Source organism: Hyperoodon ampullatus (genome assembly GCF_949752795.1).
Source record: "Hyperoodon ampullatus genome assembly, chromosome: 3".
NCBI classification, from domain to species: domain Eukaryota; kingdom Metazoa; phylum Chordata; class Mammalia; order Artiodactyla; family Ziphiidae; genus Hyperoodon; species Hyperoodon ampullatus.
Window position 1 is genome coordinate 73,901,081 of NC_136916.1, and position 19,522 is coordinate 73,920,602.

Genomic DNA, 19,522 nt, shown 5'->3' on the forward strand with positions numbered 1-19,522 from the left:
AGCAGAATAAAGGGCAAGCTTCCCTCAGGTCCTCCATCAAACGTGTTCTAGGAAAGTCAGAAAGGCTAAATCCAAGACACTCTTCAGTGTGGAAAATATTTTTAAAGTTCCTTCTTATTGCCAAGCAGTTGGAATTATTTTGAATAAGAAAGTATTCAGCCCGTTTTTAATGAACGAAAAGTCTGCCCTTGGCTGCTCTAAAACTGAGTTTACGTTTTAGGCAGATCTTGATGTGTACCCATTTAAAGACGGGCGTTTTTTGCCTATCCTTTAAGATATTTTAGGAAAAGGACAGAGTTTTAACATGAAAAAAATTTTTTTCTTTTCATATACCTAGGTTAATAAGTTTAACATTCAATGGACTTTTGGGGAGGGGGATGCCTGCTAGAAGGGTATGGGCAGGTGTGCAGTCTCTCTCCCTTGCCATGAGCCTTAGGGCCTTGATCACCTGGCTCTTGATCCAAACAAGAATTATGCTTTATCAGATCAAAACCATAAATTTTCCATTTATAAGTCTCTTATGGGGGAAAAAATGCCTCCTTAACAAAATAAGCGAGGCTGACATAATCAACTATCATTATAGTATTGAAGAGCACCATTTTGGAAAGTGTGAGACAATTGGAGCAAGATTTAAAGAAATATCTCCATCCCTATTCCTATATCTATGTGTTGCCTAATCCTAATCCTGAAATAGTATCCACACCAATCAGTCTAATTCTGGCTCAGCTCAGGCTCAAGCAAAATGCTTTTTTCTAAACATATGACTCAGAATCAAATCTTTCCTCCGTGAGATGCTCACAAAACTGGTATTCCTTCCACTTTTCCAAGTACAGAAGCCCCTCTAACATTTCTTCTTCTGGAAACGAATGGGTTTAAATTTCTCATGGGTGAGTTTTTATTGATGGGCTTGCCTGTATTCAGCCAGCAGTGCTGATCACTGTCACCACTACTCCCCAACTTCTTCCCAACTTCATTAGAATGAGGAAAAAAATATTGAGAAGGAAGCAAAAGGTAGCAACTCTCTCCTGTCCTTGACTTCTTGTTCCCACCCCTGGATCACAAGCCAAGAGAAAAGCCGAACATCACCCTCCTAGGTCCCTTCCAAGGTGGCCCCAGCCTGCAGCACTGCCCTTCCTGAAGGCTTCCAACCAATAGGCTGCCGGTCAAAGGGGGCCAGGCCAGGGTTTGGTCAAGAAACAGGCTGGATATTGAGGGTTTAAAATTCAAGGGAAGAGGCAAGGAACACAGAGTAGAGAGAGACCAAGCAGGAACTCAGGCAGAAGTGGTGAGTAGGCCCCTAGTTGCAGAAGGAGCCAGTGGTATGGGTGCTGGTGCCAGGGAGGAGCCCGTGAGGCACGCGGTGAGCGTGGAGCTGATGAAATGGTCAGAAAGCATTGTCACATAGAGAAGCAGAAGGATGGGCCTTCAATGCAGTAACCCAGGGGTTCCTGCAGCAGCCCTCCAGGCCCCACCCATTCTGCCCTGGGAGGCCCTGTGGGTAAAGCCTGCCAGGGACTGACTCTTTGCATTCGAGGTCCCTTTATTTTATTTTTTTTAATTTAAAAAGTATATATATTTTATTTATGTATTTTTGGCTGCATCAGGTCTTAGTTGCAGCATGCAGGATCTTCATTGCAGCATGCGGGATCTTTTGTTGCAGAGCGGGGGCTCTTCGTTGCAGTGTACAGGCTTCTCTCTAGTTGTGGTATGTGGGCTCCAGAGCGTTCAGGCTCAGTACTTGCGGCGTGTGGGCTCTGTAGTTGTGGTGCACAGGCTCCAGAGCATGTGGGCTCTGTAGTTTGTGGCACGTAAGCTCTCTAGTTGAGGCGCGCGGGCTTAATTGCCCCACAGCATGTGGGATCTTAGTTCCCCGACCAGGGATTGAACCCACATCCTCTGCATTGGAAGGCAGATTCTTAACCAATGGACCACCAAGGAAGTCCCTTTAAAACCCACCAGAAGATCAAATACATGAGCTCTCCAAATTCCCCCCAGGTTATACCACAACCACCTGTGAAGCATGTGTATTTCTTCTAAAATAAACCAGTCTAAATTAGTCTCAATAAATAAATAAATAAATAAGAACAGGACCTGCAGATGGAGAGCTAGGTTGAATTCATAGGAAAAATAAAGTTTGATAGCATTTTGAGGTAAATGTTAATAACAAATATAAAGAATGACATTTGTCCTTTACATGCATTTTTTCGGTGGACATAGTGGAACTTTTTAAAAGTCAAGTTTGTTGTAGCTCAAGAAAAATCACTGCTGTAGCCTCCCATATTTTTGGTAAATCAAGCAAGTGTAAAACCAGAAGTTAGAGTTGCTGGGGCTCCATTTGTGCTACTACGGCTGGTGGGCACCCCCCATGGTATCTCTGGGACCCAGCTGCTGGGAGGAAATCCCCCTCAGAATTTCCTCAGGCAGCGTGGGTCTCATCATGTCAGTGCATTTGGTGGAATTCAGCCTTCAGCCCACCATCTCTGCGAGCCACGTATTTGCTTCCATGGTAGGGACTAGGCTTTCGCACACAACAAATCAGAGGGTGGGCTCCCCAGGTTCCCAGGCCATGTCACCTCTGCTTGCTGGTCAAGTCAGTCATGTTCTCCCAAGGTCAAGGGTCCACTCTTCCTTGTGCTTTGTTTTGAAGTGGGTAAGCACTCAGCACTCACTCTTGCGAGCCAAGCACCTTCCCTCCCCAAGCCCAGCGGGTAGGCTGGGAACACTCCAGGAACAGGCTCCAGACCCACCCCCAAGTCTCCCATGTTTATGCCCTGTCACCCCTCCATCTCTTGTCACTGTTTCTGTGGATCGTGCTGCCTGAGGGTGTGGGAATCTTGAACTCTCAGGGCTCACGCGTCATTTGTCACCCCTCAGACACTATTCAGGTCCCCTCCCCACACCATCTCTTGCTATGTTTCCCAGGAAGAAAAATAGCACAGGGAACATTGCCCTGTTACCATTCTTGGCATTCACATTAAAACCATCGCTAAAGCTCTCTGCAGGGCTTGCCAATCGCCTTATGTCAGAGTCACCTGTGGCTTTGCTTTCCATCTCCTCCTTTTCCCCCCTGAACTGGTGCCTTTGCCCCAGGCTGGCTCAGCATGGGTACCTGGAGGCCAGCTGGGAGGAGCCAGCTCGGACCATGTTCATAAGACTCTAAAAGACCAGGAGCTTTTTGAGGTCTGAAACATATCATCTTCATCCTTGCATCCTCAGCACTGGGTCTGGTACATGGTAGGTACTTAACAGATGTTCAGGTGTTGATGGACTTGACCAGATTGGACTGGATTCAGTCTCCGGAATGGTATCTTGCAGTGTTCTGCCAGCTGTGGTAAAGGGACAAAGAAACGAACTGTGACATGCACCAACTCGCAAGGAAAATGCGACGCATCCACAAGGCCAAGAGCTGAGGAGCCCTGTGAGGACTACTCCGGCTGCTATGAGTGGAGAACAGGGGGCTGGTCCAAGGTGAGTGTGGTGTGTGCGCTTCCATCCTGCCCTGGGCAGCATTTGCAACTCAAGAGGCGGGAACTCAGCTCTCTCACCGTGGGCCCCAATTTAACAAGGTGGTTCCAGTCTCACCAGGTGAATTCACTTTCTCTCCAAACTCTGCACCTGCTGGTGACCCCACACGGTGTGCATTCAGAAGGGCACTGAGTGCCCCCAAAGCAGGAAGGGGTGCAATGGGTGCCAGTCTGGGACCCGTGTGCATCCTGCAGTGGGCTTGGCCACCCTGCCATTGAGAGAGCCTCAATGGTGGGAGTCTGTCCTCAGGCAGATGCAGAGGGGGCTGTGGGCAAATAGCACTTCATTGTTTCCAGGACCCTTGGGAAAGGGCCCTCGGGGTGAGGACTGACGACAGTATCTCCTAGAGCCTTGGGGCAGGAGAGTTAAAACAGCATTTAAGTGAACAGCATTCGTTCTCTGCTGTTTAACCCTTGCTTTATTCATTCACCTGATATATTTGACCCATACCTGAGATAGATACCATTGTCACCCCCAGAGAACCATCCAGTGGGTCTTCTAGAGCCTTTTTCCAAACACCGTAAAATTTCTGATGTCTGATTTTCTGATGAAAACTTCCAATGAGAGCCTAGAGTGTGTTTGTTTCCCTTTGGTCTCAGCAACTGGAAGCTTCCCATTTGCTTCTCTTGATATCTGTGCTCAAAGGCTGCACACTGGCAGCCTGAGAGCCACTGGCTTTGTGTGGCCTGTGCAATATCTTAAACAGTTTGGAATTGATTGCTAACATTTAAAAATGGGAAAATTTCACCTGAAAATCTGGATTTGGGGCTTTCTACAGAAATCTGGCAACATGGCCTATATCCACATGTGGCCTTTGTGACCTGGGGCCTGGCAGGGGCGGGTGTATCTCCCCAGGCTGCGGTCCTCCAGCTCCCCTGACTCCTTCAGCCACTTTATGCTTTAATTTACCTGCCTGGCCAGGCAGAATAATGTTGCCTGGATTCCATACGTCCAGGTGTGAATTAGAATAAAGCTGTCATTATAGTTGAGGGGTCTTTGTGGTCACACCCTAAATACAGCCTGTACTAGTAAAGGGTGACTCCCGTGGCCACAGGTGTCCCTGGGCAGGGAGCAGAGGTGAGGGGGAGGGGTCAGCTCAGGCCTGGGCTGCACGGACCCGTGGGGGTCTGTGGCCCCAACATTGGTTTCTCTTTGCAGTGACCCGCAGCTCAGCACCAGTCCTCTCCTGTGAGGGTGCTTATCCCTGTTTTACAGAAGAGGGAGCAGCGGTTCAGAGAGGTTAAGTGACTTGGCCACTCTTCTCTGACACAGTCCAGCTTCTGAACCCCAATTCAGAGCTCTGTCCACATGGTGGACACAGAGTGAGGGCTCCAGAGTCGCCGTAATGGGGTGGTGCCCTGCAGATGGGCGTTGCCTGGGTTTCTCCAGCCTAATCGTTCTGGTTTTGAGGACCAGGTGGACACTTTCATTTTCCTAAGTGCCTTGTACTTCCTGGTCCTGGGAGCAGCAGAACGTCCAAGGAAGGGTGTGAATAGTGCCTGAGGAGTTCGGTGCAGCACTTGGCCGCCTCCTCAGCCGAGGACGTGGGCACACATTCTGGAAAACTCCCCACACCACAGCCTATCGGGCATGGCTTCCAGGAAAATAGAGCCTTTAGCTGGCCTTCCTCTTCCTAGCCAGCCAAGGAGAATAATACCTCCTGGCCTTCAGGACAGTAGGGCTTTGGAAGGCCGCAGTGCCTGCTTTTGCCACAGCCAGCTTGATCAACTATCCCTGGAAGTAAGGACAAGAAAGATCAAGGGCATGTACAGATTTGGGCTGTTGTCAGGGGTTGGCATCCAATGGCATCCAATCAGTGTGCATCCAGCCTTTGGGATGAGCACTGGGCCTGGACTCGTGCCAGCTGCTCCCCTGCAGCAGGTCTGGCCAGAGCCAGGGCCCAGGGCAGACTAGTTCTTCCCGGCTGAGAACTGCAGGGACACTGACCTGGAAGGCAGTGTGTGTGTATATATGTGTGCGCACGCGTGCACGCACTGGGAACAAGGGTTGACGGTGGTGGGGACTGCATAGAACTGAACTGAGAGAACCTACCCCAGCTGTTTGCCTCACTGCCACTGCCTTCTTCAGCTGCCATCACTGGGTAGGCTGGCACGCCCCCCACCCCCACCCCAGCACAGCAGTAGAAATCTGTCCGTTGCCTGCTCTGGAGAATTAGGACGGATACCGGTCCCATGGGGCCCTTATCCTCACTCACTGGGTGACCAGGCCAAGAGAAGTGGATTCCAGGGGATGGATCTTCCCCTGACATTTTCACTTGTTCAGACTGGATTTGCTTTCTGATTGATGTGTTATTTTTGCTGTGTCCTTGTCACACAATTGGGGTCAGTGCACTTTTAAACCAGTCATCGTGGATGACCCTCCTGTAACCAGCATCTAAACCTCCCACATGCCAGACTTTGAAGGCAGCAAATAAGTTGCCCAAAAGGAAAGTAGAAAGAAGTCTGAACACTGTCAGATTTCCAGTGTATCTGGACACTTTGACATCTCCCTTCCAAGCAATCTCCTATCACTTGGCCCTAAGGTGCTGTTGAGAAAGATAAGCCTATCTCCAGGGAGATGATGGACAGGCCAGCCCAAAGACATGCAACACAGGTGTTGTCCTGCACTTCCTGAAGTGAGAAGGACCAAGCATCCCTCGGGAGGGGTCTGGCATCCAGCCCTTCCTGTAACTGGGTGAGGGTGCCTGAGAGCAGCACCAGAACCTTGCTGAGGCAGGGCAGGCTTGGAGGGGATTTGGAGCCCCTTCTCCCTCCCCCAGCCTCAGCAAATGGCTGAACCCTAACCAGGATCCCATTCGAGAGACTGACTTCACACTCCCAGCCCTGCTGAGGGCAGTATTAGTGTTCTGCTCTGTTTGGAAACTGCCGTGCAGCTGCCTGCCCTCCTGGGATATTAGCTAGTTCCAGATCTGTGCGAATCATTGTTTTCTCCCACTAAATGCTGGGCCCATGTATTCAACATGGGGATGGGGTGGGGAGGGAGGTGTCACTGAAACTGGGAGAGGATGAAATCACATTTCTTTCTAGGACAGCATGTCTTTTAATCAGAAGTTGAGATGTTTCAGTTTCAAGACCAGAGGCATTAATCACCACTGAAGTGATGGGATGTTTCTAATTAGAAACAAATTATTCTGGAGGGATTATAATAGACGGTGTTTTTAAAGAAAACCATTGGCTCTCTGTGTTAAGAGTATGGCGTTCCCTTTTACAGAAAAGATCAAAAGTGGCCGTTGGGGCTTCCCTGGTGGCGCAGTGGTTGAGAGTCCGCCTGCCGATGCAGGGGACACGGGTTCGTGCCCCGGTCCGGGAAGATCCCACATGCTGCAGAGCGGCTAGGCCCGTGAGCCATGGCCGCTGAGCCTGCGCGTCCGGAGCCTGTGCTCCGCAATGGGAGAGGCCACAACAGTGAGAGGCCCGCGTACCGCAAAAAATAAATAAATAAATAAATAAATAAGTGGCCGTTGACTTCCTGGTGCCAGTGGAGGTCCCCTGGAAGGGGACCGGCCTCACTTGTGAGGCCTCAGTCAAGCCCCAGATGTGCCACTCATACCTGAGCCCCAGCACTTCCCAGAGGCCTTAGGAGATCAAATGAAGCCATAAGCCTGTACGTACCTGTAGCTGCAGAGCCCTAGGAAGAAGCCAGGGAGAGACTCCCATTCAAACATGGCTGTGTCAGTGCATTCCCAGGACTGCTGTTAGATGCCTTCCTGTGTTGTGGGCAGAGATGGGGGCTCAAGTTCCATGGCCTCAGAAATGAACAGACTTTGTGTCACGAGAGGGGCTTGTTCCAGAAAGCTTTCATCCCCAGCACCACTTCGGAAGCCTGCACTTGCTATGGTGGAGATTGACCCCTCCCCCCAACTCTGCAAGGCTGGGCAGCCAGCCCGGCTGGGGCACCCACTTGCTGTGGGCCTGCAACCAAGTCACTGTGATTCAACCAGCATTTCCTGAGCTCCTGTTCTGTGCCAACCTGTGCTGAGCACTGAGGGTACAAGAGTGGACAATGACCCAGCCTAGATACAGACAGGTGGAGCCAGCTGCAGACACCAGGCCACACTAAGTCCCACTGGGCAGGTACGAATGCAGCCCCTGCCAGGGGCAGCCCCGAACAAGGGTGCTGGTGGAGAGTGATGCTACTTCTGTTGGGATCAGTGACAGTGGCCCTGACATTCACCAGTGCTGTAGAATTTATAAAACACTTTCACTCACATTCTCCCATTTGACCCTATCCCCATTTTACAGGTGAAGAAACTGAGGCTCAGAGTGGCAATGTGACTTTTTTCTTGAGGTCACACAACTAGTAAATGGAAGGGCTAGGAGTCTGATCCCTGCCTTTTGGCTCTTAATCTACCTTTCCTTCAGGTATATAATAATGTCAGAGGCTTAGGTTTCTAATTTGAAATGGGAAGTAGATGAACTGTTATATGCCTCAGGTCTAACCATCATAGGCAGAAGCTTGTTGTAAAGTCAAGTATTTATCTACTCTCTCTCCAGCCCACCAATCAAAACCTTCTCTCCCAAGGGCTTTGTATTAATCATTTACACTGTAGTATAAATCTGTTGTCTCTATAGGAGATCATGCATTTTGTCTCCCCTTATTTGTGAAATAAAAAGTTGAGTCCTTAATAAAAGAAACTTGAGCATCCAAGAGCAAACATAAGAGGCACTGGGGACATCAGGGCCCTTTTCTGGGACTGTGAAACCATACAACACAGGCAGTTAGCACTCTGAATGCAAATAGGGATCAGCAAATCCTCCATTCCGTACTACTCTTGGGAGTGTAAGCAACAGTGAAAGGAGGGTCATCAAACTTCAGTACTTTTCTGGGTAGGACAGGAGGGAAAGGGGGCAGATACCACCTTGGTCTGGAGCATTTTGTGTGGGTGAACACAGCCTGCCACTGGGTCATGGAGTTAAAGTCCAGGGCCCACACCTGCTCAGATGAGAGAAATGAACTTGTTGTAGAGCAGTGGGGTCCCCGGAAGTTGCCAGGAGAGGTGCCTGCATGGGAGTGAACTGAATGCAGTTGACCCTTGTACAACGTAGGTTTAAACAGCATGGGTCCACTTATACGTGGGTATTTTTCAATAGTAAATTCTACAGTGTATGTGGTCCGGGGTTGCATCCTCAGATGCAGAGGAACTGGGGATACGGAGGACCGACTGTACATTACACTTAGAATAACCCCCGTGGTGTTCAAGGGTCAGCTGCAGTCTAAAGGCCAGTGTCTTTGCCCCCTCCATTTCCCTGCTGCCCCTCCATTCACCTAGTGTCCTTCCTCAAATCAGCTGCCTTAGTGTGGAATGAGAGATCAGAGAGTGGGGATGCCTCCCCCACATGCCAGTCTAGGTTTTAACCACTGCCTAGACATGACCATTGAATCAGAGAAGCTGTCATCCCTAAGGAACACTTTGGTTTCAACACACGCTATCAGCGACCTCAGAGCAGGGCACATGGTCAGGACAACACACGTCCCTGCTCTGCAGTGACCTCACCTAACCTTGAACCAGCATCATCCTCTGTCAGATGAGTTTAGGGGTACCTACCTCCTAGGGCATCCATGTAAAGCACTTAGTACAGTGCTTGGCTTAGGTGCTCATTTTTATCATCATCTTCTTCACCATCATCATCCAGTACAGTCACAGGTCTCTTATCTCTGATCAGAATCGCATTTCTTACACAAGCCTGTAAAATATTTATGTCACAGGAGATGAGTTCTTTGAATGTGGTGTGGACCCCATGAAACAGTGTGTGCCCTGACCTGGGGCTCCGCATGATGACAGCGTGGCTCAGGGCAGGAGACGGTTGTGCAGCATTTGCTGGGCATGTAGGCCATCCTTCTGCAGCAGGGGGGTAGGGTCTTTCAAACAGTCTCTGATAAGCTGGGAGAGCTAAGTTACGAAACTGGTAGCAGCTCCTGCCCAAGGGGAGGCAGTGAGACAGCTCCTGTAGCCCACTCTGTGCTCCTGGCGCCCATCTGAAGCAAGAAGCAAGAGCTCTTGGGAGAGCCAGTCCTTGCAAGTCATGGGGGGGGTCACCTGGGCCTTCTGGTTCCCTGACTGTAATGTTCCAACCAGAACCTGTAGGTCAGCAGGCTGCGAATTCAGAGAGTTTGAGGGGAACTCAAAGCTAAGGCTGAGGATAGGATTCAAGGATTTGAGGATTTCAAAAACAGTTTGAAAGAAAGTGTGAGTTGAAGGGGGAAGGTGTGTGTGTGTGTGTGTGTCTAAGAAAGCATTTCCAGTTTCAAGGCTGGAGCAAAGACGGTGGGGATTTTCATCATTGTTTAAGCCTACTATTTCAGGTTTCAACAGCCTCTGAGATTTGCATTGCTCATGCCAAGTTTTGGGGGGAAATCTGTCAAAAATGCTTTTGAGGAGCTTTTGACATTTTAGCAGCCCAGTACCTTTCAGACACGAGCAGAAAATGGAGTTCCCGTAGGGGGTTCCCTGCCCCCCTGACTGTCATGCGAGGCTGTCCCATGCTGCCCCTCAGAGGCAGGCTGGCCCCTCGGAGGATGGCTCTGTGAGAGCGTAGGGTGGGCACACTGTGCAGTGAGGGTTCATCTTTGCATTATTTCACCCTAACCCTATTCCTGCTCACCCCAGAGCCTGTGCAGGGAGCCCCTGCCCGTCCTCCACTCTGTAGGAGCCAGCGCTCATGTGTGTATTAAACATTCCTGTCACGTTTTCCTCTTCCCAAGATTTTTACAACTTCCTTTAGCTAATTCTCAAAACATCCCTTTGGAATCTGGTGTCATTTATAGTCGTGATTTTACAGCTGGGAGAAGTGAAGAGGAGGGGGTCCACGCCGTGGTGGAGCATGTCATCAGTGCTGGGCCACCACATGGTGACAGAGGCCTGGTTCCTCCCTGCTGGAGAGCCGTGTGGCCCCAGAGGAGTGCAGGCCTCCGGGCAGCAGCCGGGATGGGAGGCCCGGGGGCTACATCACGGGGAAGACCGTGGACCCTCTGAGCCTCACGCTCCACCTCTCTGCAGGCGGTGCTGTGCCCTGCAGACACTATTCCTGCAGTCTGTGCACATGTATTCTGCACCTACTGTGTTTTGAGCGCCTGGCCCTGCCACAGCAGCTGTTAGTGTGAAGATTAATGAGGACTCATGAGAATGGGTGTGAGCCCAGTGCCCGGCACCGGGAGGCAGGCAAAAGGTGGACCCTGCTGCTGTTACTACTACCATCTCCACCATCATCATCATCATCGCCACCCGTGGGATGGGTGGCAGGTCCCCAGACCCTGTGTGTGATGTGCAGCTGCAGGCACTTGCTGGAGAGGGGGCTGCCCTTACTCCAGGTCACCTGGCAAGGAGCTTTCCTGGCAGGTTTATTACTGCTCCATTTTGTCTTGGTTTCCTGAGTCTCGGGGAACCATATTAAATGTTAATGTCATGAGTGGCTTGAAAAAACTACCCAACAGTGACAGTGTGCTTCAAAGAAGACCAGATCTGTTTTTTAATACATGTATTTGCTTAGATTTTAAAAGCCTGAAAAATGGCTTCACAGCGATGCTTGGGGCTAATTCGATGCTATCAGGAGACACTGCCGTCTCCTCACTGTTGAATTAAAGTGGAGGCTGAGGGGAGGCCGACAGAGGTGAGATTCATTGTCTGTGCCTGTGCTACCCTTAAGGCAGCGAGCTCAGGTTACAGGAGGATGTAGCCCTGCAGCCTCTCTGGAATCACATGTGTCTTCAGGGCCAAATCAATCTCTAATTGTGCTCCTGGCAAAGGTGGATGTCCACACCTGCTTGGTGACCGGCATGGCAGCCCAGGGAGGGCTAAGCAGGCCAGGTGACTCAGGGCGCCTTCCCGGGCTCCAGGGACCCCCAACCAGCTCTCTCTGCTCTTGGCCCTGTGCTTACTGTTGTTAATAATAGTAGCAGCGTTTGTCCATCCCAGACTCCCTGCTAGGCACCTGCTCTAAGCTGTCTCTAATCCTGGAAATCATCCTGCAAGAAAGGTTTTATTATCCTCAAGCTACAAATAAAGAAGCTGGGGCTCGTATAGGTTAAGTAACTTGCCCAAGGTCACACAGCTAGTAAAGGGGGATGCAGCATACTGAAAGGCCTGTCCTGTCGCCACTGCACTGTCCCTGCTGAAACTCCGGCCAAGGAGTGGGTAGTTATGCATGGATTTTAGGCCAGGGGCAGGCTAGGCACCAACTCGGCTCAAATGAAAATGCAGCAGGCCTGGATGGTGGCAGCTGCACCAAAGGGTCATTGGTGGAATTTTCCACTTTTATTTTTAATTACATAAGTAATTCTATCTTGCATGGGAAGACACAGAAGAGAAAAACTAGTCCTACAAAACCAGATGACAGCACAGTAAATTTTTTTAATGGTTTGTCTTCCAAACTTTTATATAGGTACACACACACACACACACACACACACACACACACACACACACAAAGGTATTGGAAAAAACGGGGTGATTTCTGTACGTGCTACTCTGTAACCTGTCTCCTCACCTGACGCTCTGAAGCAGCCTCTGTGGGGCTGGCTCAGACACCGTTCTTAGGTGGCTAAGCAAATACTCGATATTCTCAAAGGTTCTTCCAAGTGAGCACAAGCCATTCACAGCCCAGAGCTGTGTGAATGGCAGCCCCCAGGACTGCAGCTAAAATTCTGCAAAACCTAATCCCAGGGGCAGAGTTTGCAGGGTCTCACATGGCCCCGACAGCAGCTGAGGGTCAGCTCCAGCCTCTCACCTGGCCCAGCCCTGCCTCAGAGGTGCTGGAAAGCCATGAGGACAGACGCTTGAGTCTCTGCAGAATAACTTTGGAGACACCCTCCGTGATCTCATGCAGCAGGTTTTTTTTTTACAGACTGAAAAATTAAAAACCAGTGACTCAGGCTAGGAAAGATAATGAAGAAATGGTGGAGCTGGGCAGTGACCTGGTTTTTTGATTCGTGGCCTCCCATAGAAGCTCCAGTTCAACCTCTAATTCATACAGGAGGATGGAATTTGGTCCTTGGGGTGGGGCAGCTGGGGTCCTGTCCCTCCTCTGCCACTCACTAATCTGTGACCTTGGGCAAGGCACTGACCCCCATCAAGCTCAAGACACTGACCCCCTCATCAACCTTGGGATGGTTGTGGAATGTTCCACACTGTCATGGAATCCTACAGGTGAGCTTACAGACAGAACAAGCATGCCGCCCGCATAGGCTGGAGGTGTCATGAATGCTCTCCCCCCACCCAACCCCAGAGCATGTTAAACAAGACTAAGAACTTTCAGAGGGGAGACTAGTCTTTGAGGTCACCCCAAACTCTTGAGTTTTACAATGGTCATTGATCCTTTCCCGCCAGAGACCTTGTCAATTTTGCATTTGGTTTTAGTAGATTCGTAGGACTGAGCCCTTGCTCTGATTTCACATAAATAATAACAACACCTGCAAAAGACATTGAAATGCTACCTGGTGTTCCTGGGGCAGGAAGTGACCCAGCCAGGCTAATTGCCCTGCCGGCAGAGTCTGCAGACCTCATGGTCAGGGGGCCCATGGGAGCAAGACCATAGTCCCAGATCCTTCTCTGTTAGCCTGTGCAGAGTTTTCTGGGGACACAGAAACCCTGCCTCACGCTGGATGCACCCTTTCTCCAGGAAGGACTATGAGGACACCCCGCTCTTCTTCCTGGTGTGTCTCCTATAGCAGGTGGCGCCAGTGAGCCAAGTCAAGATGGGAAGACAAGGGCTGGTGGTGTCTGTAGAGCAGGACACATGGCCCCTTCTTCCCCAAGTGCCCAGTAGTCACAGAAATAAGGCCCCACGTACACGCTTTCCCAGGGAGCAGGGCTTTTTAAAAATTTTACGACAAATTTAGATATAAAAGTCTTTAATGGTGTAGGTGGACTAGTCAAATGCCTACTTAAAATATGTAACTTATTCATGTAGTTGTATTTCATATTTAAAGTTTATATATTATGTTTTAATTTAAAAATATTGCTATTTTCACCTTTATCATATTATGAAGTTGAACCTGATAAAATTCTTGTTTCTGTGGGATCGAAAACGGTTGACTATAAGCAGTTTTGTAAAGTGCATCCTAATATTTGCAGCATCTGTCTTCGTCATCACTCACTCCACTATCTGAATCCCCTGTTCAGTTTGCCAGAGTGTACAGGGCACTGCCATCCCAGTTCACTGAGATGCTGCCTTTTTTGAATGTGCTGTTCTCATTGGATATTCCCTTGCAAGCTATGGCATGATGTTGCTCTGTGTTGGCATGACTTTGCATAGGCAAGACTTTGCTTTACATTCATAGGATTTTGCACTGCATTAGGACCCTTGGCCATTTCCTTCACTTACCCTGCTTGTGTGGACCCCCCAGTCTCTGGGTATAGCCACTTACCAGATTACTTTTCTTTTTTTTTTTTTTTTGAATTTTATTTTATTCATTTATTTTTTATACAGCATGTTCTTATTAGTTATCTATTTTATACATATTAGTGTATATATGTCAATCCCAATCTCCCAATTCATCCCACCATCACCATCCGTGCCAGCACCCCGCTTTCCCCCCTTGGTGTCCATACGTTTGTTCTCTACATCTGGGTCTCTATTTCTGCCTTGCAAACCAGTTCATCTGTACCATTTTTCTAGATTCCACATATATGCGTTAATATACAATATTTGTTTTTCTCTTTCTGACTTGCTTCACTCTGTATGACAGTCTCTAGGTCCATCCATGTCTCTACAAATGACCCAATTTCATTACTTTTTATAGCTGAGTAATATTCCATTGCATATATGTACCACATCTTCTTTAACCATTCACCTGTCGATGGGCATTTAGGTTGCTTCCATGACCTGGCTATTGTAAATACTGCTGCAATGAACAGTAGGGTGCATGTGTCATTTTGAATTATGGTTTTCTCTGGGTTTATGCCCAGTAGTGGGATTGCTGGGTCATATGGTAATTCTGTTTTTAGTTTTTTAAGGAACCTCCATACTGTTCTCCATAGTGGCTGTATCAATTTTCATTCCCACCAACAGTGCCAGAGGGTTCCCTTTACTCCACACCCTCTCCAGCATTTGTTGTTTGTAGATTTTCTGATGATGCCCATTCTAACTGGTATGAGGTGGTACCTCATTGTAGTTTTGATTTGCATTTCTCTAATAATTAGTGATGTTGAGCAGCTTTTCATGTGCCTCTTGGACATCTATATGTCTTCTTTGGAGAAACGTCTATTTAGGTCTTCTACCCATTTTTTGATTGGGTTATTTGTTTTTTGTAACCTTGAGCTGCATATATATTTTGGAGATTAATCCTTTGTCCGTTGATTCATTTGCAAATATTTTCTCCCATTCTGAGGGTTGTCTTTTCATCTTGTCTGTAGTCTCCTTTGCTGTGCAAAAGCTTTTAAGTTTCTTTAGGTCCCATTTGTTTATTTTTGTTTTTATTTCCATTATTGTAGGAGGTGGGTCAAAAAAGATCTTGCTGGGATTTATGTCAAAGAGTGTTCTTCCTATGTTTTCTAAGAGTTTTATAGTGTCTGGTCTTACATTTAGGTCTTTAATCCATTTTGAGTTTATTTTTGTGGATGCTGTTAGGGAGTGTTCTAATTTCATCCTTTTACATGTAGCTATCCAGTTTTCCCAGCACCACTTATTGAAGAGACTGTCTTTTCTCCGTTGCATATCCTTGCCTCCTTTGTCATAGATTAGTTGACCATAGGTGTGTGGGTTTGTTTCTGGGCTTTCTATCCCGTTCCACTGATCTATATTCCTGTTTTTGTGCCAGTACCATATTGTCTTGATTACTGTAGCTTTGTAGTATTGTCTGAAGTCAGGGAGTCTTATTCCTCCAGCTCCGTTTTTTTCCCTCAAGATTGCTTTGGCTATTCGGGGTCTTCTGTGTCTCCATACAAATTTTAAGATTTTTTGTTCTAGTCTGTACAAAATGCCATTGGTAATTTGATAGGGATTGCATTGAATCTGTAGATTGCTTTGGGTCATAAAGTCATTTTCACAATATTGATTCTTCCAATCCAAGAACATGGTATATCTCTCCATCCGTTTGTGTCATCTTTGATTTCTTTCATCGGTGTCTTATAATTTTCTGAGTACAGATCTTTTACTTCCTTAGGTAGGTTTATTCCTAGGTATTTTATTCTTTTTGTTGCAATGGTAGATGGGATTGTTTCCTTAATTTCTCGTTCTGATCTTTCATTGTTAGTGTATAGGAATGCAAGAGATTTCTGTGCATTAATTTTGTATCCTGCAACTGCCAAATTCATTGATTAGCTCTAGTAGTTTTCTGGTGGCATCTTTAGCATTATCTATGTATATTACTATGTCATCTGTAAACAGTGACATTTTTACTTCTTCTTTTCCAATTTGGATTTTTTAAATTTCTTTTTCCTCTCTGATTGCCATGGCTAGGACTTGCAAAACTATGTTGAATAATAGTGGCGACAGTGGACATCCTTGTCTTGTTCCTGATTTTAGAGGAAATGCTTTCAGTTTTTCACCATTGAGAATGATGTTTGCTGTGGGTTTGTCATATATGGCCTTTATTATGTTGAGGTAGGTTCCCTCTATGCCCACTTTCTGGACAGTTTTTATCATAAATAGGTGTTGAATTTTGTCAAAAGCTTTTTCTGCACCTATTGCGATGATCATATGGTTTTTATTCTTCAGTTTGTTGCTATGGTGTATCACATTGATTGATTTGGGTATATTGAAGAATCCTTGCATCCCTGGGATAAATCCTACTTGATCACAGTGTATGATCCTTTTAATGTGTTGTTGGATTCTGTTTGCTAGTATTTTGTTGAGGATTTTTGCATCTATATTCATCAGTGATATTGGTCTGTAATATTCTTTTTTTGTAGTATTTTTGTCTGGTTTTGGTGTAGGGTAATGGTGGCCTCATAGAATGTTTGGGAGTGTTCCTTCCTCTGCAATTTTTGGAAGAGTTTGAGAAGGATGGGTGTTAGCTCTTCTCTAAATGTTTGATAGAATTCATCTGTGAAGCCATCTGGTCCACGGCTTTGTTTGCTGGAAGATTTTTAATCACAGTCTCAATTTCATTACTTCTGATTGGTCTGTTCATATTTTCTGTTTCTTCCTGGTTCAGTCTTGGAAGGTTATACTTTTCTAAGAATTTGTCCATTTCTTCCTGGTTGTCCATTCTATTGGCATACAGTTGCTTGTAGTAGTCTCTCATGATGCTTTGTATTTCTGCAGTGTCTGTTGTAACTTCTCCATTTTCATTTCTAATTTTATTGATTTGAGTCCTCTCCCTCTTTTCCTTGATGAGTCTGGCTAAAGGTTTATCCATTTTGTTTATCTTCTCAAAGAACAAGCTTTTAGTTTTATTGATCTTTGCTATTGTTTTCTTTGTTTCTATTTCATTTATTTCTGCTCTGATGTTTATGATTTCTTTTCTTCTACCAACTTTGGATTTTGTTTGTTCTTCTTTCTCTAGTTCCTTTAGGTGTAAAATTAGATTGCTTTTTTGAGATTTTTCTTGTTTCTTGAGGTAAGATTTTATTGCTATAAACTTCCCTCTTAGAACTGCTTTTGCTGCATCCCATAGGTTTTGAATCATTGTCTTTTCATTGTCATTTGTCTCTAAGTATTTTTTTTATTTTCTCTTTGATTTCTTCAGTGATCTCTTGGTTACTTAGTAATGTATTGTTTAGCCTCCATGTGTTTGTGTTTTTTACATTTTTTTCCCCTGTAACTGATTTCTAATCTCATGGCATTGTGGTCAGAAAAGATGCTTGATATGATTTCAATTTTCTTAAATTTTCCGAGGCTTGATTTGTGACCAAAGATGTGATCTATCCTAGAGAATATTCTGTGTGTACTTGAGAAGAAAGTGTAATCTGCTGTTTTTGGATGGAATGTTTTATAAATATCAATTAAATCTGTCTGGTCTATTGTGTCATTTAAAGCTTTTGTTTCCTTATTAATTTTCTGTGTGGATTATTTGTCCACTGGTGTAAGTGATGTGTTAAAGTCCCCCACTATTATTGTGTTACTGTCCATTTCCTCTTTTATAGCTCTTAGCAGTTGCCTTATATATTGAGGTGCTCCTATGTTTGGTGCATATATATTTATAATTGTTATATCTTTTCTTGGATTGATCCCTTGGTCATTATGTAGTGTCCTTCTTTGTCTCTTGTAATAGTCTTTATTTTAAAGTCTATTTTTTCTGATATGAGAATTGCTACTCCTTCTTTCTTTTGATTTCCATTTGCATGGAATACCTTTTTCCATCCCCTCACTTTCAGTCTGTATGTGTTCCTAGGTCTGAAGTGGGTCTCTTGTAGACAGCATATACATGGGTCTTGTTTTTGTATCCATTCAGCAAGCCTGTGTATTTTGGTTGGAGCATTTAATCCATTCACGTTTAAGGTAATTATTGGTATGTATGTTCCTATTACCATTTTCTTAATTGTTTTGGGTTTGTTTTTGTAGGTCCTTTTCTTCTCTTGTGTTTCCCACTTAGAGAATTTCCTTTAGCATTTGTTGTAGAGCTGGTTTTGTGGTGCTGAATTCTCTTAGCTTTTGCTTGTCTGTAACACTTTTGATTCCTTCATGAAATTTGAATGAGATCCTTGCCAGGTAGAGTAATATTACTTGTAGGTTCTTCCCTTTCATCACTTTAAATATATTGTGCCACTCCCTTCTGGCTTGTAGAGGTTCTGCCAAGAAATCAGCTGTTAACCTTATGGGAGTTCCTTTGTATGTTATTTGTCATTGTTCCCTTGTTGGTTTTAATAAGTTTTCTTTGTCTTTAATTTTTGTCAGTTTGATTACTATGTGTCTCAGCATGTTTCTCCTTGGGTTTATCCTGCCTGGGACTCTCTGTGCTTCCTAGACTTGGGTGGCTTTTTTCTTTCCCATGTTAGGGAAGTTTTCAACTATAATATCTTCAGATATTTTCTCGGGTCCTTTCTCTCTCTCTTCTCCTTCTGTGACCCCTATAATGCAAATGTTGGTGCATTTAATGTTGTCCCAGAGGTCTCTTAGGCTTTCTTCATTTCTTTTCATTATTTTTTCTTTATTCTGTTCCATGGCAGTGATTTCCACCATTCTGTCGTCCCAGTCAGTTATCCATTCATCTGCCTCAATTATTCTACTACTGATTCCTTCCAGTGTTTTTTTCATTTCAGTTATTGTATTGTTCATCTCTGTTTGTTTGTTCTTTATTTCTTCTAGGTCTTTTTTAAACATTTCTTGCATCTTCTCGATCTATGCCTCCATTCTTTTTCCAAGGTCCTGGATCATCTTCACTATCATTATTCTGAAATATTTTTCTGGAAGGTTGCCTATCTCCACTTCATTTAGTTGCTTTTCTGGGGTTTTATCTTGTTCCTTCATCTGGTACATAGCCCTCTGCCTTTTCATCTTGTCTATCTTTCTGTGAATGTGGTTTTTGTTCCACAGGCTGCAGGATTGTAGTTCTTCTTGCTTCTGCTGTCTGCCCTCTGGTGGATGAGGCTATCTAAGAGGCTTGTGCAAGCTTCCTGATAGGAGGGCCTGGTGGTGGGTAGAGCCGGGTGTTGCTCTGGTGGGCAGAGCTCAGTAAAACTTTAATCCACTTGTCTGCTGATGGGTGGGGCTGAGTTCCCTCCCTGTTGGTTGTTTGGGCTGAGGTGGCCCAGCACTGGAGCCTACAGGCTCTTTGGTGGGGCTAATGGTGGACTCCAGGGCATACTTCCCAGAACTTCTGCTGCCAGTGTCCTTGTCCCCACAGTGAACCACAGCTGCCCCACCACCTCTGCTGGAGACCTTCCAACACTAGCAGGTAGGTCTGTTTCAGTCTCCTATGGGGTCACTGCTCCTTCCCCCTGGGTCCTGGTATGCACACTACTTTTTGTGTGCCCTCCAAGAGTGAGGTTTCTTTCTCCCCCAGTCCTGTTGAAGTCCTGCAATCAAATCCCACTAGCCTTCAAAGTCTGATTCTCTGGGAATTCCTCCTCCCATGGCCAGACCTCCAGGTTGGGAAG

The 19,522-nt window shown here is 46.3% G+C and overlaps 1 protein-coding gene across 2 annotated transcripts in view; it reads left to right on the forward strand.

Moving 5' to 3' along the window:
• The window catches only part of ADAMTS17 (ADAM metallopeptidase with thrombospondin type 1 motif 17), a gene marked incomplete at both ends in the record, with an annotated part of 347,780 nt that overhangs the window by 323,722 nt on the left and 4,536 nt on the right, over positions 1-19,522 (forward strand). For both annotated transcript variants that reach the window (XM_079701384.1, XM_079701385.1), the window contains one exon: positions 3,316-3,468. In XM_079701384.1, the coding sequence (XP_079557510.1) occupies positions 3,316-3,468 (153 nt within the window). The remainder of the gene's footprint in view (positions 1-3,315; positions 3,469-19,522) is intronic.